This window comes from Sander lucioperca, chromosome 16 (genome assembly GCF_008315115.2).
Source record: "Sander lucioperca isolate FBNREF2018 chromosome 16, SLUC_FBN_1.2, whole genome shotgun sequence".
Classification (NCBI taxonomy): Eukaryota; Metazoa; Chordata; class Actinopteri; order Perciformes; family Percidae; genus Sander; species Sander lucioperca.
Genome location: NC_050188.1, coordinates 21441490 through 21469089, shown reverse-complemented (window position 1 = coordinate 21469089; position 27600 = coordinate 21441490). Strand labels below are relative to the sequence as shown.

Genomic DNA, 27600 nt, shown 5'->3' with positions numbered 1-27600 from the left:
ATTGTTCGATCCCAGATTAGGATGACCAGTTTAACCCAGGTTCACTCACTTCTGCTGGAAGTCTTTGATGAGTTTCTTGGCTTTGTTGTACTTCTTTTCTAGAGCTTGGTACTGTGCCTGCGCCTCCTTCAGGTGTTCGTTGACCGTGTGGCAGAGTGTCTGTGCTTCGATCCAGTAGCTCTCCAGCTTCAACATCCTCTCCTTGTTCTCCTCGATGCTGGCCTTCAGCTGGCTCTTCTCCTTCTCCCAGCGCTGCTTCTCCTTCTCCACTGACGCCAACTGGAAGGGGACAAAACCAACCCCGGTTACAACATTGGAACTTTATCAGAGAGCAAAGTTTCCTATATTGTGTTTTGAAATAAAAGCTTACATTTTTCACCATTTTATACAGTTTGTCCCTCAAACCAGAGCATAGTAGTAATCTTTTAGTATTTTTTAAGAGTAGTTGTTGTTTTTACTGTTTAACTGTAAACATGCGAGACCAAAACAAAACCAGATTTTCAAAACTGGGAATGACATCTCACAAAGCTGGTCAAAGATAAATACTTCACAAAGAGTCTTTTTAGAGCGAAGTCTGTATTCAGAGCACAGATTAAATCAGTTTATTTTTTGTAAAAGTGGATCTATCCTTTCTCCTAAAAAAAGCTTTTTAAGCACCACTTCTGAGGAATTTAATCATATAAACTCTCAGCACAATAATTTGGGAATTTATCAAATTAGGCCATTAACATTTGACAGAGCATATCAATTATACACTTCAGATGTGTATACAGGTAAACATACACACGCATGCACATACACAAAGCTTTTTGCTCTCACTTTCTTACTTTCCTACTCTTCCTTTCTCGGCTTTCCCTTTGAACTCCGACAAACTTCTGTCATTTGCACCCACATCCAAACTACCAACATTTCTGCATTTTCTGACAGGTTTTCCAAAAGGTCTAAAAGTTCTTCAACTGCACACAGTTTTAATCTCTTACCTTGTTTTTGAGCTTCTGAATCTCGGCCTCAGTCACTGTGTGTTTGATCTGGAGCTGTTGGGAGCAGAGGCGGAAAAAAAGAGAAGATAGGAGAGAAAAGAGAGGGCGGTCAGATAATCAAATGCATGGCTGCCGCTGCGCAGGCTCTCTCTGCTGTCGATACAGTGTGACGGACAGAGGCAGCCGACCCTGACCTTCTGACAGCATCCCAGCTCCAGCACCGACACACACTCTCAGAGGAGAGGCAAGAGAGAGACAGACAGACAGACAGATAGATAGATAGATAGATAGATAGATAGATGGACGGATATATTAAATCTAAAAATTCACAAATGTTGGTATAAATGTTGATATAAATTATATATCTAAAACTGTTAGAAACGGATACGATCCTGCTTGTTTTTTTCCTGAAGTCTAATACATAAGATGGATGCAGTTGGAAATGGAGAGAGAGCGACAAAAGGGTAATGCATTGAAGTTGAGATAAGAAGTCATTTAGACCTATTATATCAAATAGAACTAATCTAGATGCATTGGCATAATTTTAAACACATTTCCCCAAGCTCAGCAGGGAATATTTGGGTTTAGCATATCTTGACATCCTGATTAGAATATAGGATCTGTAAGTTTGAACAACATTTGGCCATGGTGCATGCTTTTTTTTTGGGTGCGGCAGGTTGCAAGAATTAAGCAATAACTCGTGGAAATGCTTCAAAATGTTAATTTGAAAATTGGTCAAATGCTTGGAAAATCTATCCACAACATAAATACCATACTAAATTCAGTGCAGGTCACAATGCTGATTATGTTAATACAACATGTTACTTTTATTTTACAGCTGCTGCTTATTAGACCAAGTTTTGTGGAGCATTCATTAACACATTCTAATGTGAAGTGGGTGGGTTCTTATGTCCTCCTGAGGTGAGCAAACTAGACTGGGGTAAAGAAAGCATTTAGTGGTGCGTGTGTAAATTCCGCATCTGTGTTGACTGAGGCTTTAACTTACTCTTGGCTCCAAAACATAGTTCAAAACATTATCAAAAAGTAAATGGACTTGAACAGCAGCCTAGAGGGAATACTATGTTAAAACAGGACATTAAGATGATAAAAAGGTTTAAGAATGATTTGTTGTACAAGAGCATTTTTACTATCACACCTTCTTTGTGTATATATCATTTTAAATATTCATTTATTTCCTAGCTTGTTTAAAAGGCAGCAAAGAGAGACAAGGAAGAAGTGGGAAATGAGAGAGCCCTTTAAACGTAAACTGGGAGACAGAGGTCAAGATACAGAGAAAAGAGTTTTGAACAAACGTACACATCCTGTGACCAGGGATTGCATTATAGTTTAGCTTGATATCCCCTGCGGTGCCTGCAGTGCAGCTGAAGCCATTTGTTAAATGTGTCAAACAGCTATTGTGGCAGTCTACAGAAAGGCCCAAGCGCTACGGTGCCAAAAACAGCGCTGGAGTGTTCGATCAATATTAGCAGCTTCTTAGCAGCATATAAAGCAGAAATGAGTTACCAGCCAGTGAATTTATTTACCATTTTATCGCTGTAGTTTTTAAAGTGAGTTCATGGAAAGCGATGGGAGCAAAAGTTCAACAAGTTTTTTCAAAGCCTGGTCATTTGAAGAGTTGCCAAAAGCAGGATACAAATCGATTAAAATACAAGTTTAAAGTGTTAAAGCTCTTTCTCTTCATCTGTGGGTTTTAACCAAACATGGGTAATTAGAGATGTAATGAGCATAGGTCTTATATCCCTTTTGTAGTTAAGCCTCTAATAATCTAGATTAGGAATTAGGGAGAGTAAGCGGATCTTAGATCTTGACAAAATAATTTAACTCTGCCAAGTAAAGCAGGGGTGCTAGATTCCATTGTGTTGGTAGCCTTTGTTGTTTTATTGAACTACCTTTTTCTGTGGCAAAGTTATTCTAGTGGGTGTGTGGGATTTATGCTTTTTACTGTATTCTTCAAAGCACCGACAGAGAAAAATGTGATGGGCTCCCATCAATTCTATTCACATTGGCAATTCAAAAGTAGGGATTGAACTCTAGATGAAAAAGTATCTAGGTCTACCTCTCTGAACTTCTGGTAGAGTTTAGTGGCGTCTAACTCCGAGGGAGACAAAATGTCCTCTGACTCTGGCAAGTCAAACACCTCGATGCTCTTGTCCTCGCCTGCCACCGTTGTCCCCGCCTCCTCATCATCTGTAGCGTACTCTCCGGTCTGCTGTAAGAGGAAACACAAAGACAAAGACATGTAGTCCACTTTTTTGCAGATGCACTTCATACAAACAGCACAGTGTACAGATGTGAGTGACATATAATTCTCTAATTTACTTTAATCCACGTATCTGGAAATTACATTTGTCTTGTTCTTTTTTTGTAAAAATATGACATGCATAATTTTGTATGAAAATATAAAATATTGGAAAGAAACATCAATATACACCAATACAACTGATAATGAAATGTTTTGTTTTGGCTCCCATTGCACAAATTCATTAAGGAGATACCTCATTTGAGGCTATCGTCTTTGGATCAGGAAAAGTTGGTGCAATTTGGGAAACATGTTGTTTTATGATGCAGCAGAGAGAATATTATTTCATCCAGATGGTTAAAAGAATCTTTGAGGATTCAGAACAATGATAAGTATTAAAGGGTTTTTTTAAGATTGCGAGACACATATCTCTGGGACTCTGTGTAATGATAAAACTGTACATAAAAAGGTACAAACTGGGACTAGCTTTAGCCTCAGTTTTTTAGCGCAATAGCACATATGGAGCCATCAAGTGCATATAGGATCCATTTTACAAGATTCACGTTCTAAAACTAATCAGCTAAAAACTAAAAACATTAAAAAGTTAACCGACTCACAAAGTTAGCTCATGTTTATTTAATTACCTACCTGCTAGCTAGCTAGCTACAGCTGAAAAAATCTGCATGCACCAGCTCAAACTATCCTATATATTTTTCACTTTCTATTTTGCATAAGTAATGCTATTTTAATGATACCAGTTATATAAGAATGAGGTAGTTGGCCAAAACTTTGTCAAAAATAAATCGGTTTGACAACCTGGTCATTTCTATAAAAATAAGCCAAGAGATAAGTTGTACTGGCAAAATTTCAACGTCACTTTTTATTATCTTTAAATATTAGTCCCCATCTCCCCTCATGTGTAAGGAGAAGGTTACTGGTCAAAACTAGTAAGGTTTGAGTCTGTAATTGTGTCTCTAATGGAGCCAGACAATTCTAATTTAGATGTCAGCGATCTATGAAAATCTCTGACTAATAAAAGTCACTCAACGTTTTGTGGATTGACATTAATGTAGGTCATTATGCTGCATGTATGTATATTTTTGGCTGATGACCAACAGAGCCTGACATTCCCAGTGGAGCTATTATGTAAAAACGTCTCTGTCTCCCTCTTAAAATCACAAGAATCCTATCCTATCTAACATACTCTCTTCCTATCAATCAGTCAAGTTGATTGTTTTGCATGTATACATTTTATCATCTAAATGTAAATATTCATGTCACTACTGCATATTCCCATGCACGCACGCACGCACCCACACACACACACGCATACGCACCCACACACACACACGCATACGCACCCACACACACACACACACACGCACACGCACACACACACACACACACACACACACACACACACACACACACACACACACACACACACACACACACACACACACACACACACATCATCTTGGCCTATATCTTCTCTTCATCTTGCTCCCTGCACTTCCCTCCATCTATCTCCCACACAGATAGCAGATCTCAGGCCTGATTTGTTTGTATGCATGACCGACATAGAGTTTCCATTTCCATAATAGGCTTGCTTGTTGACATGGTACCAGCATCCTACATTAAGGTCCCAATCATTAAAGGTGGAGTTAGTCAAACACCAATTTGCATATGATAAATGCATCACCTCCTACCACATGCATGAAGAATCAGGAAAGGAAGGGGCGATTTAAGGAGAAATCTTGCTGTTGTTTAGAGGGTGCTCAGCGTGTGATGATCTGCACTATGAATGTCTAAAATGAGTATGATGTATGACGCAAAATATTCAAATCATCTGCATCCACCCACGCCACACACAAAATACCACAACGCACTGATCATATACCATCCTCATATATTATCTTTCTTTTTGTTTGTTTAACTGGTGGAACTTGCAAAATGTGATTACTTAAAGTTGTATTTAATATTTTTAAATTTAAGTCAATAAACTAAAAAAACTATGTTGCAGCATTCATATCATATGGGAGTTGCCATAAACTCAATTTGTCATGAAAGCTCTGATATATCTGACTTGGTGCTAAATAATAAGAAGCAATACAAGCCTGAATAAGCAAATAAAATGAATGCCTTACATCAGCCAAAATCTATTGTTCAACATAATAAAACCTAAATTGTATGGATGTGGCACTAAAATATCAAAACACTTTTTTTTTTTACCCTCACACCACCAAACTGCAAACATGCAATTGTCCTGAGAAATAGGAATCTATTCCATCTCTGCCATCCATCCCATTATGATGTAAACGTGGCATGTGTGTGTGGTCACATGTCTCCATGTTGGTGCTGACATGAGAGAATAGATCTGTCAGCACAGTGATGCAAATCAGCCACTTCTATTCATTCTTGATTGATGTGTTAATTTTTGTTGACTTGTGTGGAACAATGTGCCTTTTATTCTGTATCTTCTATTTGTTTCTACATAATTTGTATTAAAAACAAATGATTATTTTATTAACGATTATTGTGTATACTATTTTTTTTTTGTAATGTTTAGAAAATATCATAAAACACAGACAAATGGCGACCATAATTTCCCAGAGCTCAAGATGATGTCTTTAAAATCCTTGTTTTGACCAAATAACAGTTCAAACTCCAATTCATTTAATTTAGAATCATATAAAAAAGTATCAATAAAAGTGAAAATGGGAATTGTCAGACTTATAATTGAAGCGTGTGTGTGCGTCTCCATGCTTTTCCCATGTGTGTGTTCACATTTAACTGCTGACAGATGGGCATGCATGTGTGTTATATTACATATCAATCCCACACATGGACTGACATGAGTGTGTGATGTCTATAGCTAACTGAAGGAACATTTCTTCCTCTTGGGACAGGAGCCCCAGCACCACTAAAGAGCTGTCTGTCAGATCAATCCAGGCAGCACTCAGAGTGAGAAATACCCCCCCCCCCCTCTGTTGAGAACTCGTTCTAATATTTATAGAGATATTAATATTGATGAGTTCTCTTTATTGCCCCATAGATCTTTGCAAAAGTTTTGTAATTGTTTACCCTATCGGCAGTTATGTAGGGAGTTATGGATGGCTTGGTGTTCAATCGTGGCGGATTTCAAGTGTGTTTTTACTGCGGTTAGTAATCTATGTATGGATTAACAATTTGAATACAATTACCATTCTTATGTTGATGTGTCTTTCCAGAGATTTGTGACACAGGGTGTTCATTCAAATACAAAAAACTCAAGTTTATTTAGATTTTCATTATATGTCCTACCTGAAACGACGACAGGACAAAAGCAGCTGAGGGAGGTTTTATTGCGTGTTTAAATCAGACTCTGCAAAGCAGTGAGGTCTTTGCTAATGGCTGAATTCTCAACTCTCTATAGGAGCTTTAATAGGAGTTGACAGTGTTACGTGTGTATGGGGCTGTGATTATGGGAGCGCTGGGATCAGCTTCTGGGGCCTGGCAAGGAGTTTCTTATGCATGAAGGCTCTCAATCCACCAGGAAATAAAATACTTCAAACAACACCGATGGAAATCCCTGAGTGAGTGTGTCTGCATGTAAATCTATGCATAAGGGCAGCTGTTCCTGTGTGTGTTAGTGAGGGCGCACTATGCATTGATTTATGTTACTTTAGTGTGATTACATGTGTATTTATAAAGTGTGAGTGTTGGAAGGCCATGAGCTCAGTGGCTGGTGGATTAAACATGCTGTGAATAAGCAGCAGCAGAGAGGGAAATGCTGAGTGATGCTTTCTAGGACTGAATCTCACATGGCATCCTCTTCGGTGTGTGTGTGTATGTGTGTGTGTGTGTCTGTGAAAAAGTGTGTTTTGTGTGCCAGCATCAAAGCCCACTGTCAGTCAGCTTTATGGAGTTAATAAGCTAAAATTTCCAGTAAACTGTCATAACAACGGAGTTGATCTACATTAAGTGACAACTAGAAGCTTTGAATTTCCAATGTAGTGTCATGTATAAGAAGTGTGTGTAGTGACAACGGATGAACTTGATGAAAAAGCGGATGAAATGAATGCAGATATAATGAGCTTAATCAGTATAAGAGATAACGTTTCTTTTATTAAGTGTGTGTGTGGGGGGGGGGGGGGGGGGCATCTTACCCTATTTGCAATTTTAATAATATTTGAAATATTTTAAGATCCACACTATAAGGTGCATAATCTCATATGTACGTATGCACAATCCTTTATTGCACCTCCGAGACACCCTGTACAGTGGCCATGGTTGTGTGCGGTCATTACCTCGTCATCATCAGCATCATATTGGGCGTACTGCTGCTCCAGCAGCTCTCTCTGTCTCCTCTCTTGCTCCAGGGTCTGCTGGATGAGCGTGGCCACCTCACTCTGCTGGCCCGGACGCTCTCGGCCAATCACAAACCTGCAACAACACGCAGGCATGCACTGTTACTGTATAGACAGTCCTGGCAACACATACACAGGGTCAACCAGCGTGTGATTACGTAACAGTTACTGTAAAAAAAATTTAAAAACCTGACATTTACTTGAGTATTTTTGATTTCATGAATTCACAATTGTATGTTATATCATCATTAAATTATCATTTACACTGTGTTATCAGTTTGGCTTTCACATATACAGTATATATTTTTTGAAAATCTGCTTCTGTAGCAAAGGGTTAAAATAGGACGTGAAAGGACTTATGGGAAATGTAGTCTCTGATTAATGTTATATAAAAAAACCTCAAAAATTCCAATTTATCTAAGCCCTATTTGTTTATGGTAACAATTAATTTTATGACGTCAAAGAGAAGTTTAAAAATGGGACAGACAACATCTTTACAGAAATTACATTATTTTTATCAACATAATTTGTTTTTTTTAGAGATTTTTATTTTCTCATCATACCTGATAGTAATGTTCTTTTTAGGGCAAATATAAACATATTTTCCAAATTTCTGCTACTTTTTTTTTCTCGTGGTGGTGTGTATTTATACAGTGAAATGACCACAGCAGGCACTGTGTGAGAGCAGCAGAAGCCCACAGCCACATAGCAATGACAGCAATATCTGCTGACGTATCAGGGCAGGGCTGGGAGACGGGACACATAATAATATGAGAAGATAGTCAACTCAGTGAGGCAGCCTGTTATTAGTCTGGCAAAGAACTAAATGAAGAAAGCCACAGGCTGTGCCTACAAGCTACTGCTACTAACTACTGCAGTTACACATGGGACCAACCAACAATGCATATCACATTAACATATGGACAAAGTGAGAAAGAAAAGGAGAAAGAGCACAAATGATGTTTAAAAAAGTTTAGGTTTGTCCCAAATATAACCTGCCTTCCCGCAAAGTGCGTGTGTGTTTGGCGTATGACAGGGACAAAGAAGGATATAGTCATCTTAGATTCAAGAGCACATAGTTTAAATGATCATGAATCTAAAAACAAAACAGAGAGGCAGAGAGTGTGTGTGTGTGTGTGTGTGTGAGTATGTGTGTGTGTGTGTGTGTTTGTGTGTGTGTGTGTGTGTGTGTGTGTGTGTGTGTGTGTGTGTGTGTGAGAAAGGCATGTTCCTACCTACTGTACATGTACAAGGAAGTGTGTTAGATTGAAAGAGGGAGACACACAGAAGGAGAGCGAGAGAGAGCGAGAGAGAGAGGATTCGAGATAGGATCTAATCAAGTGAATTCAGTTCCTGAGAGCTTTTTCATATATTTCTAAAGGCGATGTAGAAAAAGCCTTACGCTCCAGCAAAGAGGCGTATTTGATCTATATGTGAAGAAACAACTGAAGGGCAGAAAGGAGATAGAATTATTATTATTATTATTTTTTTGTAAAGGAAAAGAGACAGGGCCCTGGCTAAGCTAAGTACTGTACTGGAACACGCCTTTGGACAGCAGGGAGATCTGAGGAGCAGCTGACCTGAAAACAACATTTCTCCTCACGCATGGGGAGTCTGTCTTGGTTCCTCCTTGCCTCCCACTGTTCTGGGGCTGCCACACACAGCGCTGCTTCAATTCAACTACAGAAACCTTCACTACTGATCTCATTTACTCCAATTAATACAGACATGGCTCTTGTTAAACATACAGTATGGTGCAGGAACTTGAAGGGGCAAGTGAAAAAGAAGGATCAAATGCAGAAAGGAAAGACGAAAACAGTGCAACAAGACATGTGTCTTCCTCATTAGGTAGCACTGGGTTCACAGGCATTTACTGTAAGGATGTCTGATATGACTGGTCGACCATAGTGGGGACATGTAGAGAATTCCTCTTTTTGTTAAACTTTTTTTTTCTGTAGGTTGGTAACATTTGGTGCACCATGACTTTTGAATATGGTATTCTATATTTTTCTTATTTTTTGACGAGTCCCATTAAAAGAAGAAAGTCCTAGTGTCAATATTTTTCTGACTTCCCTGTCTGTGGCATTCAGCCCCGATAGATGTATTAAAAAAACAGGCAGCAAATATATTTTTTGATTGTTTTAAAAGACTAATAGTTTCCTAAAACAGCTGGCAACTGTAGTTTTTAGTAAATGTAACCTAAAGAAAAGTAAGAAGTGCATTTGCTGGGGACTATTTTCAACTGTTTACTAATAGACATGATGTGGTGCACTAGTGAATACTTACAGGAGTAGGATGCTTTATTTGGATGACTCTAAATAAACTACATCACCATCATAATGAAGGACCATGTCACCCAGTGCAACAGTGTGGCTCATTTATGTGTTTTTAATAGTTTTTGTACAACCATTGAGATATATGGCACAAAGGAACAAGCTACTGTATATCAGGTTTTGGCAAATTCTTAGTTCGGAGGATGAATTAATTGTTGGTTTTGGACGTTTCACGGGGTAAAATAAATTTATAGTATTGCCAACCTTAAATGGAAAGGACAATCAATGGAAGAAGGTGCATATAATTAGAGTTAATGCTTATGCTTAGAGTGTTTTGTAAAGGAAGACTGCTGTAAACTCATGTCAGCTTGGCCTTTTTAGATTTCAAGATTATTTAATGCAACTCACACAATTAGTCTGAGTACCTTTATAGTCGATAAAGGTGCATCAAACCATATTGGGCTAAAATTCAGTCTAAATGTAGCAGCTGTCTTCCATAAGTAAGACCAAGCCATACAGTCTATTATTCATATTATGTTACAAAGTGCATATTTCTCTTGCATTTACCCACAAGTGATCTATATTTGTGGGCCTTTAAAACTGTGTTTTATATTATCACACTGGGGGGAACTTCTGACTAAAACCTGTAGGATATGCTGCTGGAAGTCAGGGTTAAATATAGCTAAAATGGCAAATCTAGGACAGTTGGCCATAAAACCTCTGGTGATCAGTCAGAGAGAGAAGGATTTACCAAGGAGAAGGAGGAGGAGGATGAGGAAGAGGAGTGAGTGGGTGAGACTTGATGGAGGAAGACAGAAATAGTGAGAGCAGAGAGGGAGAGAAGCGTGAAAATAGGTCTGATGATTCCATGACAAATAGTTATAATAGTTATAATTCAGTGTAATTCTAGATCTTTAATAAGCAGATTAGACTATACAGCTTTATGCACTGCTCATTTCAATCTATCTATACTTGCTAGATAGATGGACAGGTGATAGATGGATCCTTTTCAAGGCTGCCTTACCTATAGTGCCACATCCTGGTATGTGGAAAAATCCCACTGTCAATATTAGCTCAGCAAACATCATCTGTTCTGATACTGTCGGACATGTCTTTGCTCAGCCACCAGCTTTTCCCTGGGCACTGTACTCTCCACACACCCATCTATCCACAACTCTCAGAGTGAACATTGTGACCAGAATGGTTTGAAAACCACACTGAAGCTTTTGGATTATATAACAGCAATGTAACGTGTCTTACCGTGTGGAGTGTGTATATGGATGGATCAATTAATTCAAAGAAAGTGAAGCATAGCAAGGATAAACAAAGGTTCCCAGGAATGCAAACAGGCGTGAAAACAGCACATAAGATGATAAAGAGTAAGAAGAGAAGTCAGAGAGGAGGACAGGAGATACTCACTATCAGATGATGGGGATGAAACAGAAATAGAAAAGATAATAAAAAAACATCCGAAAGGAAAAAACAAAGACAAGAGCAAGAACCAACTGAAAGTGAAAGATGGCAGTCTAACAACATTGTCAAGGACAGCGCTGGCTTTCCACATTAAAGCCTTCCTGCCATGCGTATGTGTGTGTGTGTGTGTGTGTGTGTGTGTGCTCCCCACTGCTCTAAGCGAACCCCTGCCAAAAACTGCTTGACTGTCAAACACATCAGACTTTTGTCACATATTGTGTTCCCACATCTTCAAGTATCTCAGATATGGTAATGGCGTTAAGAGGCCTGCCAAACAAAATCTCACTGAGCATGGCTGCTTAAGCAGCTGTTTTGCAACTTTTGCACCATGACAGCAGGACGAGCAACACTTAGAATTGTATCATCCAGTTGTAATGAAAAGTGAAGACTGTAGCTCACTGATCATTGCTTGAATTTAAAGGAGGCTTTAGTTTGTAAGTAATTATGTCTGATACTGTATGATGGTACGTCTGGTTCTTGGGGCTGATAGCTGCTTGACACACTTCTATAATCTTATGGTAATCCAAAGATCTTCATCAGCGGGTGAAAACATACAAATCTTATGTGTGAATGCAATAAAAAAATTTAAAAAAGGATTTAATCAAGCACTGGATCTTAACATTTTATTTTATATTTAAGCTTCAACCAATGCTGGAGTACAATAATTGAACTTCCAATGTAATTGACCTTGATACATTTCTTGAATGAAAATTCACTCTTCTAACAGTCATGGAGTCACTGGCATCACTCTGTCCTGTTTCTATAAAGTCCATATTAAAGTTATCTCAACTAAGTAGCAGAGTTGTTTTTGTACTAAAATATAGGAGTATAAGATTACATGTGGGACTAATAATTTTTCATACCTGACCACTCCTGATGTGTTCCTGAGGACGGTGGCAGCGAAGCTCTGGGTGACGCCCACCAGACTGGTCCCATCCACCTCCACAATCTGGTCATTCACCTTGATCCTGACACACACACACACACACACACACACACACACACACACACACACACACACACACACACACGAAAGCATCATTCAACACTTCCTTTGTGTTTGATTTACTGGTGATTCCAGTGTGACAGTCTGTGTTCACGATCTGTGTGTACATGTGAGCTAAAAGCTGATATAGCCCATACACAATGTCCCTGACTTGTCTCAAAAAATGCATGACTTATGCAGCAACACTACTAGAAGAGGCACAAGGGACAAACAAACTGGCCTATCATGCATATTCAAATTTCTTTTTACATTACAACAGTGCCAAACATTCTCGCGGTCACAAATTTCCACTGTGATAGCTTCAGACTATTGACTGACAAAGAGACAGAAGAGATGAGGCTCAAAACAAACTGGGAGGACTACTGAGGACATGGAGGCCAGCTAGCCCTTCGCCCTGAGCCACGACACAACACTGCTCTGCTCTGCACACGATGAGGTCAACTTATCTCTTGATCCGAAAATAAAACTCCAGATGATCCACTACTCGTGACAGGGGAATAGAGAACAAATCACTTAGAAGAGACGTCCTTGCTAAATGTTCAAATAAATCCACTTGGAAATCTGCATCAAAACCTTTGAATTTTTAATAATGCTCTCATTATTTGTCAACAAAACAGCATATTGTTCTAATACTTCACTGCTTGCAGGCACCACACATATATCATTATCTTCTACAACAAACCACTCTGGTCTTCACTGTAGAGATCCTGCTTTTATTTGATCCAAGTAATAACAACATGCAAATAATCTCTTCAATATAGACAATTTAATAACACTTCAATCTTGTCCAATCATCACATTTTTATGATATAAAATGGTTGAATCATACTAGCACAACTAGTGGAGAGTGATGATGATGAGGATAATTGAGAGGATAATGAGTTACTCTTTCATGGGAGTTTTATTCAGTTCTACAGAGATCACTAAGCATGCACCATTACGGCTTCCATTTATCCTGAGCCTTTAGACAAACAAATTCTGCCTCGCGCACAATTTCTAAATATATGAAATACATTTGCATGATGGAAGAACAATTTAAGGGCCCATAGACCCAATTTAAATTTCTTAGGGCCATTTATTGTTGGAAGAGTACTGAAGTGATTTAAAATAACACTTCCACAAACTTGAGGGACTCACAATAGAGATATCCTTTCTTTAGTCCCTAGAACAGGTTGAGCTCCCAACTCAACACCGTTTCCTTCCGTTGTAAACGTCTGCAAATTGTAGTTTACTATTTGAGCAAATTTCCTGCAAATTCACACTCTAAATCAAGCAATGTCCTCTGATGGCTGCATCAACACCTGCAGTAACCAGTGTCCTTTCAGCTCCTTCGTTCAGTCTGTCCCAACATACAGCAGCTGCAGAGCAGAACTTTCTATAGCCGTGACACCCAACACATCAACCAGAGCTGCCACATGGATGTATAGAGACACATTAGGCCTGACAGGTAGACAGAGAGTGAGCTGGTTGTCTGCCAGTCAGCAGCTCAGACACTTTTTTGTCCTGCACGGCATCTAACATCTCAATTTGGCTTCAGGTGGCTGAGGCTGGTTGACATATACAGTCGTGTTCAGAATAATAGCAGTGTGTTTAAAAAAAGTGAATAATGCTCAAAATCCTTAGAATAGCTTTTAATTCCAACAAAACCAAAATTGATTAAGTTTGTGTTATACCTTTACAGAAAGTGAAGAAAAATGAATATTAGGCTGTTCAAACAAATAGCAGTATTTGCATTTTTCTTTACAAACTCAAACATTTACTGTATAAACTGAAAAATGTCTCAAGGGTTTGCTTTACTTTGAATCACTGCACTAATATTTAGTTGCATAACCATTATTTCTGAGACCTGCTTCACATCTGTGTTGCATGGAGTCGACCAAGTTCTGGCACCTGTGAACAGGTATTCCAGCCCAGGACGATTGAACTACATTCCACAATTCCTCTGCATTACTGGGTTTTGCCTCAGAAACAGCATTTTTGATGTCACAAGTTTTCTATGGGATTGAGGTCTGGAGATTGGGCTGGCCACTCCATAACATCAATCTTTGCTCGCTTACTGGTGTGTTTTGGGTCATTGTCTTGTTCAAAGACCCATTTCAAAGGCATTTCCTCTTCAGCATGAGGCAACATGACCTCTTCAAGTATGTTGATGTATTGAAACTGATCCATGATCCCTGGTATGCAATAAATAGGCCCAACACCACAGTATGAGAAACATCCCCATAACATGATTTTTGCACCACCATGCTTTACTGTCTTCACAGTGTACTGTGGCTTGAATTCAGTGCATGGGGGTCGTCAGACAAACTGTCTGCGGCCCCTAGACCCAAAAAGAAAAATTTTGCTCTCATCAGTCCACAGAATGTTGCCCCATTTCTCCTTTGGCCAGTCAATGTGTCCTTTGGCAAATTTCAACCTATTCAGTACATGTCTTTTTTTCAGCAATGGGACTTTGCGGGGGCTTCTAGCTGATAGCTTTGCTTCACATAACCTTCTTCTGATCGTAACAGTACTCACAGATAACTTTAAGTCTTCTTTGATTTTCCTGGAGCTGATCACTGGTTGAACACTTACTAGTAAATTATTTGCCATGTAGAAATATCACTTCTACCAAAAAAATTTGATTTATGAGGTTAGTGATGTTGGACTGCTATTATTTTGAACACAACTGTAGCTGCTGAGAATAGGCAGCAGGAAAAAACAAACAAACAAAAACAGAATGACAATGAAGGAAGATTCATACTAATAAAGCAAAACTCATACACACCTTCATCTCATCACCCCCATCTCACCCTAGTAAAGACAGTGGGCCACAGCCAAGCCCATCTAACTGTCTGCCTGTGAGTGTGTGCGTCAGACCATTAAGTCTGACCCAGCAAGAGAGAGACAGAGAGTGCCCTATAGCTGGAAAGGGTAATGATAGAAGGAAATTACATTCTGGCTAGTGACTCCTCCGCTGAGTGTGTGCATGAGGCAGATAGCACTTGGAGGGGGAATGAATGTGCACAAGTTATCCAGTATTTATCACTAATATCTCAAGTCTTCAGTTTATTTCTCTCCTATTATTCTCTGTTATAATGTTTCAACACTGCATTAAAGTGACTGACCTACACTATCAAAACATTTTAAAAAACAAGTAAAGAGGATTTTTTTCCCTCTCCTGCTCTGTTTGTGGAAAGGTCAGCAGCAAACAGGTTCAAGGTTGAAACTGGCTGAACTGTAAATGGATTGTTTTTACAGTTAGTCTAAATAGTGAACGTCACTGAGAGCAACACTGGCACACCAACACTGCTGTCCACATCGGTAGGATTTTACACAGTAAAATACGATGCACAGTATTTGGAAAGTGGTTCATTATGTATACACTACATACTTGTTATCACTAACACCAAGAAAGTGGATCACATCACTCCAGTTCTGAAATCTTTACACTGGTTACCTGTGCCTCAAAGAATTGATTTCAAAATATTTTTGCTGGTTGATAAATCACTAAACGGTTCAGGGCCAAAATACATTTCTGATCTGCTGCTACACTATGACCCACCCGGACCTCTCAGGTCGTCTGGGACAGGTCTGCTTGTTGTCCCCAGAGTCAGAACTAAACAGGGGGAAGCAGAGTTTAGTTTTTATGCTCCACATATCTGGAACAAACTCCCAGAAAACTACAGGTCTGCTGCAACTCTCAGTTCTTTTAAATCAAGGCTGAAGACCTATCTTTTTGATGTTGCCTTTCTTTAAATAACTGTTAATTTCTTATACTGAAGTTGCATTGTTGACACTGTATGACAATCTATATAAGCATATAAAGAGAAATTCCTACTTTATCTGCTTTTATCCGTTTAATTTTTTATACTGTAACTTTTATTCTCGTATTTTATCTGTTTTTAATTTTTTAATCTGTTTTCATGTAAAGCACTTTGAATTGCCCTGTTGCTGAAATGTGCTATACAAATAAAGCTGCCTTGCCTTGCCTTACAGTGCCTGACAAAAGTCTTGTCGCTTATCTAAGTTGTAGGAACAACAAATAACTTGACTTGTAGTTGATCAATTGGAATCAGAAATGGCTTATATGAAAGGCAAAGGCTTCTGGATTATGCTTATTATACCAAAATAAAGTTTTGTATCATTCATTGAGTTTTATCATTGAATTAGGACAGAAAGGTCAGATTTGGCTTGGACAAAAGTCTTGTCGCATACAAAAATACAGTAATGTACGGTAGAAATTATACTTTATTGTGAATACACAAACATGCTACAATAACATCAGAGCATACGTAAAGTCATGGTGCCTTGGGAAAAAGAAAATGAGCTTGAAGGACTACATCCATACGTCTCGGCAATGACTCAAATAACGTATTGATGAAGTCATCTGGAATAGCAAAGAAAGCAGTCTTGCAGGACTCCCAGAGTTCTTCAAGATTCGTTGGTTTCATCTTCCAAGCCTCCTCCTTTATCTTACCCCAGACATGCTCAATAATGTTCATGTCTGGTGACTGGGCTGGCCAATCCTGGAGCACCTTGACCTTCTTTGCTTTCAGGAACTTTGATGTGGAGGCTGAAGTATGACAAGGAGCGCCATCCTGCTGAAGAATTTGCCCTCTCTTGTGGTTTGGAATGTAATGGGCAGCAATAATTTGTTGATACTTCAGGCTGTTGATGTTGCCATCCACTCTGCAGATCTCTCGCACACCCCCATACTGCATGTAACCCCAAACCATGATTTTTCCTCCACCAAACTTGACTGTTTTCTGGGTGAATCTTGGGTCCATGCGGGTTCCAACAGGTCTTCTGCAGTATTTGCAGCAATTGGGATGCAGTTCAATGGATGATTCATCAGAAAAATCAACCTTCTGCCACTTTTCCACTGTCCATCCTTTCACCAAGCTGTGGGCCTTTGCAAATGCAACACACTTTTTTAGTTGTCTTCTGTTTAATGCTGGTTTGTGAGCACTAATTCGGCCATGGAGACCACTGCGTGAGAGAATTCGACAAACTGTTGTTATAGATACAGGGGTTTCTGGTGGCCAGCCCAGAAAAAGGGCTGGCCCTGGACTGTCGAAGCAACAAACGGTCCTCTCGAACAGTTGTCTTACGGGGTCTGCCTGACCTGGACTTGTCATGAACTTCACCAGTTTCTTCAAATCTTTTTCTTATCCTTTCCACTTGACGTTTGGATACATTGAAGATGTCTGCCACCTCAGCAGCAGACTTGGTCTTCAGGCTCTTGATGATCAGCACTTTGGTCTGTGGTTGAATCTTTGGCATGTTGTGAGAGGTCAGGTTGCACTTCACATGAAGGTCTGGTGTGCTGGAGTTCTTTTTATACACACCCAGGAATGTGTTAATTACAGTATTTGTCACAGGTGAAACTCTAATCTGTGATTGGTTGAATCATATAAAGACACGACAAGACTTTTGTCCAAGGCAAATCTGACCTTTCTGTCCTAATTCAATGATAAAACTCAATGAATGTTACAAAACTTTATTTTGGTCTAATAAGCATAATCCAGAAGCCTTTGCCTTTCATATAAGCCATTTCTGATTCCAATTGATCAACTACAAGTCAAGTTATTATTTGTTGTTCCTACAACTTAGATAAGCGACAAGACTTTTGTCAGGCACTGTACACTAGTACACTATTTTTTTTGTATAAACTTGCAGGATCACCGAGCGAGTGGGTTAATGAACACTAATATGTACTTACTGTACGCAAGAGTCCAACTGTATAAATGTCCAATCCAAATATCTAACAATTGTCCAAGTTTATGTATTTAGTCATTATTCAACATACATCTTCTATTTAAGATGATTTTTGCATGATTGAATAGATGACAGTATACTGTAGATCCAAACAGTAAATGTGTGGAGAGAAAGAGGGGTATGACAACAAAAGGTCTCCAACTGGAACCGAACCAGACACATTGCAGCTGTATTGCATCGTCTTAACCACACGGCCAGCAGGATGTCCCTAAATTAATGTCATTGTGCGAAATTTCCTGGTAGTCTGGACCAAAGCAGAGGACCAACCAACAGACCGACAATGCCATCCCAGGAACCTCGTCGCTAGCGTGGCTGAAAATGTAAGCAAGCATAGTTTCTCTAGAATGTATTTGCTGTTTAGTTAACAATTCTAACAGCCTCAAAATAGCTCTGTTAGAATTGTTAACAAAACAGCAAATACATTGGATAGATTGTGGAGAACTAAGAACAGTAAAACTTAGTTCACATGAGAAGAAAAAGGGATCAGATCTACAAGCTCAGAACCAGACTGGTTCTCATGATGTGGCATATGTATGACACGCCAATTCATATGCTTTTATGCAAAGTCATGATGTCACGTTGTCAGAACTGAATTGAACCTGAACCTTACTGCTCTCATACATAGACCGTATGGAGTGGAAGTGTTTTTCGGTCTTTAAATCTGTTTATGAGGAACCTGAACCACACAGACACAATAATAGGTAGAAGCTGACACTTTAGAGGCAGAAAACCGCAGCTCGCCTGCTGGGAAGCTGTCATCTCCTCTTCTACAGCTGGTTTACTCTGCACTGTTCACGCTTTTTAATGCACAAATACAAACCAGTTTCTCCCTCGCAACAACACGCACACACACATCACCTAGTGACATAGAATATGGAAGCCAAAACAAGAAAAACAAGAAAACGAGCTTTCATGCTCTCTAATCTGCTTTAATGTGTCTCCAGACGTATCACTCAGTAATATGTGTGATGTCCAATAAGAAAACAAATCTCACCTGGCGTCCCTCTCAGCAGCTCCGCCCTCGATCACGGTCTTGACGAAGATGCCCAGTTTCTCCAGGCCTGCATCAGCGCCGACACCCATCCCGATGATACTGATCCCCAGGCCGTCATCATCTGGAAAAACACACACACACACACACACACACACACACAGAGTTAAAGTCTGAGTGTGGATGTGTGTGATGGGTTAAGGGCCTCCATTTTCTAACTTTCCAATGAGCTTGGAACAAACCCAAAATGGGTCCTAGTAAACTGATGTCAGGTGGACTGAGGGATACATGCAAACAATGGATAGGTGAATACACTCCACAAAAGAACAGTTGATTTATTAATGGAGGAGGAGACATATACTATAGGCAGGGTGGCCTTCAGATGATTAGGAAATGTGCTGGATGGGAAATTCCCTTCCAGCGTAGCATTCGTCCGTCTCGATTCTGCATTAATTATTCACGAGTTGTTAGGGTTACGTAACAGTGAGTGGATGGTGAAATCCTATGATGTAAAGTCATTCTATTTCAGGTTCTTGGCAATATTGGATTTCAACACAGGAAAACCTCAACAGCTCATGCTGGGGAATTAGGACAAACTGTGTACTACAATATCTTTTATTGTGATCAAAGGAGATTTGTAGTGAACTTCTGCATAATACAATCTTATCGTTAATTAAATGGGGGGGGGGGTGGATAAAGAAATACTGAAAGAAAAGTAATGAAGAAACAACCTTTTTGATAAAAAGGCGAAAATAGAATAGAATATCATACCTAAAGAAAAGTGACATCCTATATGCAAGTGATTCTATCTACTGGGTATATTGGGTAACTGACAGGATCCACCTCCTCGTTACGATGTTCTTAGATTTTCTTTCCCACCTTTCTCTAGCTCCACTGGGAAAAGCTCCAGTTTCTCCACCCTCTTCTCCAGCTCGTACTCTGCGGAGGAGGCCACAGGATCCACCTCTTCGTTACGACGGTCATAGTCCTCGTTGGAGTAGGTGTTGAACACCTGGAGACGGAGCACAAGGAGTTAACGGACTTTAGCACACAAAATCAAATATAGAAGTTGGCTCACATGATAGAGATAGAAATAACCGCCTCAGAAGCATGATTCTGGATGCTTAAGGAAGTTTTATAAAGGAGATATACAATGCCTGACAAAAGTCTTGTCGCTTATCTAAGTTGTAGGAACAACAAATAATAACTTGACTTGTAGTTGATCAATTGGAATCAGAAATGGCTTATATGAAAGGCAAAGGCTTCTGGATTATGCTTATTAGACCAAAATAAAGTTTTGTATCATTCATTGAGTTTTATCATTGAATTAGGACAGAAAGGTCAGATTTGCCTTGGACAAAAGTCTTGTCGTGTCTTTATATGATTCAACCAATCACAGATTAGAGTTTCACCTGTGACAAATACTGTAATTAACACATTCCTGGGTGTGTATAAAAAGAACTCCAGCACACCAGACCTTCATGTGAAGTGCAACCTGACCTCTCACAACATGCCAAAGATTCAACCACAGACCAAAGTGCTGATCATCAAGAGCCTGAAGACCAAGTCTGCTGCTGAGGTGGCAGACATCTTCAATGTATCCAAACGTCAAGTGGAAAGGATAAGAAAAAGATTTGAAGAAACTGGTGAAGTTCATGACAAGTCCAGGTCAGGCAGACCCCGTAAGACAACTGTTCGAGAGGACCGTTTGTTGCTTCGACAGTCCAGGGCCAGCCCTTTTTCTGGGCTGGCCACCAGAAACCCCTGTATCTATAACAACAGTTTGTCGAATTCTCTCACGCAGTGGTCTCCATGGCCGAATTAGTGCTCACAAACCAGCATTAAACAGAAGACAACTAAAAAAGTGTGTTGCATTTGCAAAGGCCCACAGCTTGGTGAAAGGATGGACAGTGGAAAAGTGGCAGAAGGTTGATTTTTCTGATGAATCATCCATTGAACTGCATCCCAATTGCTGCAAATACTGCAGAAGACCTGTTGGAACCCGCATGGACCCAAGATTCACCCAGAAAACAGTCAAGTTTGGTGGAGGAAAAATCATGGTTTGGGGTTACATGCAGTATGGGGGTGTGCGAGAGATCTGCAGAGTGGATGGCAACATCAACAGCCTGAAGTATCAACAAATTATTGCTGCCCATTACATTCCAAACCACAAGAGAGGGCAAATTCTTCAGCAGGATGGCGCTCCTTGTCATACTTCAGCCTCCACATCAAAGTTCCTGAAAGCAAAGAAGGTCAAGGTGCTCCAGGATTGGCCAGCCCAGTCACCAGACATGAACATTATTGAGCATGTCTGGGGTAAGATAAAGGAGGAGGCTTGGAAGATGAAACCAACGAATCTTGAAGAACTCTGGGAGTCCTGCAAGACTGCTTTCTTTGCTATTCCAGATGACTTCATCAATACGTTATTTGAGTCATTGCCGAGACGTATGGATGTAGTCCTTCAAGCTCATTTTCTTTTTCCCAAGGCACCATGACTTTACGTATGCTCTGATGTTATTGTAGCATGTTTGTGTATTCACAATAAAGACTTTTGTCAGGCACTGTATACCTACAAATATGACAAGGCACATATTCTTATGTTCCAAACCAATGCATTATCTACACAACAAAGCTGACAACACTGTTGGAACTTCTAACAAAATACAACTACCACCACAAAGCAGCCCCTTAACCAACAGGAAACTGTAGTGTAGAGAAACATAATGCGTGGTCCTCGTAGGAGCCTCTCCTCCACAGCAAGAGTCAACCGTCACTTCACATCTCATCCCTGCCAAGCGCTCCCACTGCTCTCTGCACCGTAGAGGAGGGGGAGGAGGTGAGAGAGCTGTGCACAAGCAGACTCAAACATGCATGCTGTTGTCACTCATGTCTGTAGCTCAGGGTTCTGCAGAAAGCTGGATGCTGGCGCCGAATAAAGCGGTGCAAGGGCATGCAAAGTGTTTACGTGGATATGTGCATAGGCACGCTTGGATGATGATATAGGCATCAACCCGGCTGTCTGTTTCTCAGTCAGACACCAACTGAACACCCACACTGATTGCAGCTGCTATTATTAAAATCTGAGAAACTAGTGACATTTGCCACACAGTGCTGTCTCCTACAAGCAAGAATTTCAGAGTAGGAATATTACACATTTAGTTTGATGAAGTCAATCATCAAACAACGCTGCATGCCCAAAGAGTTTTACCACATCCACCCTGCTGTAGTGTCACTGAGCAAGTCAGTCACTGCCTATCTCTGTGCCCTGTCCTCTTTGAATTGGGTGAAAGAGGTCAATGAGGCGTTATGTCACATTACATGCATTGACTGGATTGTCAATAAGCAATGCTGGCTTCTCTCATCAACATTTTAGTATTGTTGGAACTGTGAAAGTTATCGATAATGAGGGCAAACTTATTGTCATTTGTTCTTTTAGTTACCACAGCGCTGCGGAGTAGTCATGCTGTAGGGTTTGTGGCATGGATTTGACTAATATCTACCACATGATAAAGATGCAACAAAGTACAGTGAATAATGGCACTCTGTTTAAGAGACACTGTGCTGGTTGTACACACAGCTTGGGCACATTGATGTAGCTTGATGCTGCTAGAGTTGATTGTTATTCTTTCCCACACAAAAACACACACTGCTGATGAATGCTAACACCAGCACTTGCCTTGTTCGGGACGTCCTGGATGTGATGCTACCATTGGCAGTAAGTACGCTCTTTAATGGCCCCTCTAAGTCACTGTGTGCTATCTACAAACACATTAGCATGTGGTCAGTCACTTGAGAGGGAGAGAGAGAGAGGTAGAGAGAGAGAGGTCATGGAGAGAGATGAGGACAGATGAGTGTGGATCCATGAGAGAAGGCAAGCAAAGAAGAGACATAGGAGGCACAGTGATGGAGATAGATAAGAAAAAGGCAAGAGAGGGAATTCCAAAGAATGTGAGAGACAGATGAACTGAAAAGGCAAAGGATGGACAAGATCCTTTGCCTTTTCACCAATGCTCTAGAGCATAAGTAAAAATCCTGACGGTTATCGGGCTCTAAACGGGAACTACAATCTCCAGATTGTCCGAACACCACCTGGTTTTCTAGTGAGGAAAGGCCATGTTCAGTCAATTTGGTACATATTAAGGCACCCAAAGACACAGCTCAAAAATCCCCCTGGCGTAAAAAGGGATAAAAAAGGTAGAAGAGATTGCTGTGTGAAGGTCAACCAGTGCAGACTGATTACTGATTCAATTGATGTCTTTTTTAGGGTTTTACTATGAGTATACTTTTTTACATTTCTCTTCTTAGACAGGATGTAGCCTATAATCTTGACGAACAAAAGATGACAAACACCTACAAATTTTCACTTTCAAGTACAGTTGGTGTGTGCTGAGGCAGGTCATTATGCTCAACTTGAATATGGAAGTACAATGGGCCGTATACCCATGTGGTGCCCACCTGGAATTGAATTGTATTAGCAGTTTGAGAGATTAAACACAACACACAACCATTTCCATGTAAATATATTTATCTACGCTGCCTGCAATTTCTTTTAGGTTTAATGCATTATGGATGAAAAAAGCTTGTCTTGTCTTTGTCTGTTGTGTCAACAGAAAGTCAAAATGTTAGGATTGCATAAAAGTGCCTTATTTTGAGATGGCTGGCCATATAACTTAAAATCATAAAGTAGGGTCTTAAATAATTTTATGGACTCTGAGGTAATCCTCATCTTTAATCCATACAACACACTGATCGATGCCGTTGACACCAAACACACACATTTTTGCGTTTTGTCAGTAATAAGACCCCTTACAATGGAGGTACTGGTACTTAAGTGCAGACAGCAGTTCTGCTTGGGCATCCACAGATTGGCAGTGTTGTTATCTGATCTCCAGGCCTCGCAGGAGCATAGAGGGATTTGGTTTGACTCTTCTGAAATGCAGTTGTAATGTCATTTGTGGATGCTGCTGCAGCTGCTGTAATTCTGCAGATGCCCCCAGATGCTCTCAGCCACTAACTTTAATAAAGCTGAGCCCTCTCACTCAGTACAAGTGCCTCTTGCTCTCCCTGTTTTTGCATATGGGTGCTTGAGTATGTATGCTAAAATTGCACATTAAGTATTTGAATGATAACAGTATGAGTATGCATGCAAGATTTGTGTGCATGTATGTACAGCCAATTAAAGTTTCTTTGCAGGTACAGGTCTGCATAAGCATGCATACATGTAGACGATGCCAAGCTGGTGTCCTGAATCAAGATTCATCTAATTGCCTATGGTGCTAGATGACAACCTCTCAGCCAAATAATGTCCGTCATTCTGTCTGGATAGCATTTGGCCTAGCCTCAGGGACAGAGGAGCGGGGATTAACCAAGGGCTCAGTAAGCCCCAGGGGGAGGAGAGGAAGAGGGAGCAACAGAGCATGGGGGTAAGGCTGGAGGAGAAAACAGTATAAAAAGGAGATAACATTATTGGGGAGTACATGGGGAGGAGAGGAAGGGGCGGTAAAATGAGACACGGAGACAAAAAAAAGAGGACAAATGAGTTGACACAGAGTTGCAGGAAGCTGTAAGATGGTGAGAAAATGAAGGAGTAGTAAATGAACAGGAAGAATCAAGTTTACAGAGGATGGGAGGCAATATCCACAGAGAGAGAAAGAGTGACTCATATGATTCATGGATTAGAGCATCAGCAGACAGTGAGGCTATTGTAGAGTGAAACAGGCAATAAGAAATAAAAAAAATGAAAATAAAAAAAAGAAGAAGAGAAAAGCTGAAAAGCGGGCAAGGCTTGGGGTAATTTGCTCCAGGGTTGTTTGAGTCCCTGCCTTAGATGTCACAGCATGGCGCCCATGCCCGGCCCACTGCCTCTGATGGTATTAAACTGGGCCTTCGGTATGTTCGTGCCAGTGGAGGCGCCCGCACTGCGCCTTTCAGACAGCGGACACTGCCCAAGGCAATACGAGACTGGAAAACCCAGAAGAAATGTTCCTACTGCTGTGGCACGAGACCAGCAAACCCTGCAGTGGATTAACTACAGCCTGACACACGCACACACATAGACACACATAGTCTGCTCTGCTGCAACAGCTCAGCACATTTGCATTCCATTACTTCTACCTGTGGTCACCGACCCACTCACACAACACCGTGCTGGAGAGCTGACAGGTGCTAAAAAAAAGTGTCTGGATGCTGAGGGGACGAGACACTTGCTCATGATGGAAATGAATTAATGTCTCATGAGAGCAGACAGAGAGAGACAGATATAAAGAGGTGGTGATGGGACGAAGTGATAAAAAGAAACAAACAAACAGAAACATTCAGTAACCCATTATATATAAAGATAAGTGAGAACATGCAGATTTTACAGTCAATTCAAGGACAACCTGTCTGTCTTCTTGGCATACATCACCCCTCATCTCAGGAAGTGAAACTGACTTTTGACATGTCGGGGAGTGCCAAAATCTAACAAGTCAGCATTTCTTTTTTTAACTGAAGTATCTCCTGCATACAAAGTAGACACATACTGTTCATATAAGTGGTCTTTTTTCAAATATTTTAGATATATCCACTGCTAATATGTACTCTTCTCATAATGTAATTAAGATTTAATTAGAGTAGTTCCAGAGCTTTTTTCAGCTGCTGTTTCTGTGGCCGGCTTGTTTTTCCCCCCTCAAAAAATGCACTTCAGTCCACTGTTTATGGCACAATACCACTGGGTGCCATGACTCCCTCTAACAAATTAAGCCACTGGCCAACTACAGGATGAGGGACACAGAGAGTGAGGGCGAGTGAGGGCAAGAGAGAGCGAGGGGCCAGCAGAGCATAGTAAACAACTGCAACTGAATGGCTGCAGACAATGTCCTGCTTTATTTTATGTCTTGGTCATGTACAGTGAGTAGGAGGCTGCAATCAGAGGAAACATAACAACATGTTGCTTGTTACAGTATTGATGCTCTAATGCCCACTTGCTATGATATGTTCTTCATTATGCTGCAACAATGACTTGGCAGTGTTCGGGACCACAGTCAGTATTCATATTGTTACACATCATAATAGCCACTCTGTGTGATCTGCAGTAATTCTGTTTGTGGCACAGATCTCAGGACAGAAATCACTTGAAAGGGTTGGTAAGTTTAAATTCAGACAGTTCACCTTAATCATGTTCCTGACTACAAACAAGGACATGGTGACAGCGGAGCAGTCTGAACTGTCTTTAGCAACGGCTTAGCAAACACAGAGAACATTGTGTCACTGAGACACTCTGTTCTGTGCAGTTTTTTAACGGCAATAAAAAACTGGCAGCACGCTGATGACATCATTAGTGGGGAACCAGATTGGGTTGGTGGGGTTTGTATCATGGTTCGTGATGACACCGTCCACTGTGTGGCAACTGACCATCCTCAGAAACCTCATGGCATGTCTCGCCTTTCCTGGATCATTAAAAATGCATCCCCTGGGGAGGATCCGGTGGCACCGAAACAAGCAAACAAAAACACCACTGCATTAATAATGGAGTGACTAAGCTACATACACGCACAAATAAGCACATACCCAACACCCGAGTTTGGAGTAGTTGTACCTGTCAGAGATAAAAGAGGAAGGAAAAATCTTGGCTTGACTGGCTCGATAACTGCATAAGATATAAAGCCATCACACAAGTTTCTCTACAACTAGATGATTTGTAAGGAATCTAGTTAATTTATCTATATCTATCTTATCTTAATCTAGTTAGTACATTTTTGGATAAGCCCCCCCCCAAAAAAGAAGCTTAACCAAAATACATGACTGTCAGTCTGACATAGCTCAGCTGCTGTTTTTGCTGGTCTAACCAAAATGTCAGCTGTTATATTGCTGCTGTAGCAGTGTCGGAACTCTCTCCCAACAATACCCTGCTCTCTCCCATTATGACCAGCCACAGATTGCATAATTAGGAAGCTGGCAACCAGTTTCACTCAGCTTGCAGAGGAAAAACATCAGATTTCAGGACAGGAAGGAGACCAATTGGGTGCTAAAGAATGTAGTAATTAAGAGATATACAGATACAGAAAGATCTGTATTGGAAATAATATGGCAAAATACCATTTAGCAGCAGTTAATCAGTGTTATGAGTTTTTATAGATTATTGGGAATGATTAAAACAAAGAGGACTTATGTATCTGCAAAATTGATTTTTAACTGAAAAGGCATCCACTGCAACACTAGACTATATTGCAACACTAGACTATATTGAAGGTGGCTAAGCTGTAGCGAAGCTGCTTCAGGCCTCAAATACTTTTTATAAATGACATTGCCAAAACCCATGTCAGTATTGGTTCCAAAATTCGAGCAATGCTGTTGCACATATACCATCATCCAGAAAGACAGACTGCCCTTAAGTAGAGTAATCCTATCCATCAAAAACACAGTCAGAAAGTCCCTGGCTGAAAGCCATCTCATTTGAGCTTGTGAAGCACAAGACTGTATTAGGTGATGCTCCAGATAAGGATGATGTTAGAATCACATTTTACTGTT

At 40.3% G+C, this 27600-nt stretch overlaps 1 protein-coding gene across 12 annotated transcripts in view; it reads right to left on the bottom strand.

Moving 5' to 3' along the window:
* ppp1r9a (protein phosphatase 1, regulatory subunit 9A) overlaps positions 1-27600 on the bottom strand; it is a 58356-nt gene that overhangs the window by 17502 nt on the left and 13254 nt on the right. For 9 of the 12 annotated variants that reach the window (XR_004895369.1, XM_035993093.1, XM_035993096.1 and 6 more), the window contains exons 3-9: positions 19972-20104; positions 19096-19216; positions 12199-12303; positions 7530-7665; positions 3058-3210; positions 981-1034; positions 50-279 (exon numbers count right to left, since the gene is read on the bottom strand). Coding sequence is in view for 11 of the 12 variants with exons in the window: in XM_035993093.1 (XP_035848986.1) it covers positions 50-279; positions 981-1034; positions 3058-3210; positions 7530-7665; positions 12199-12303; positions 19096-19216; positions 19972-20104 (932 nt within the window). In the remaining variant the exon portion in view is untranslated. The remainder of the gene's footprint in view (positions 1-49; positions 280-980; positions 1035-3057; positions 3211-7529; positions 7666-12198; positions 12304-19095; positions 19217-19971; positions 20105-27600) is intronic. The other 3 variants (XM_035993095.1, XM_035993098.1, XM_031323086.2) reach the window with 1 other exon arrangement.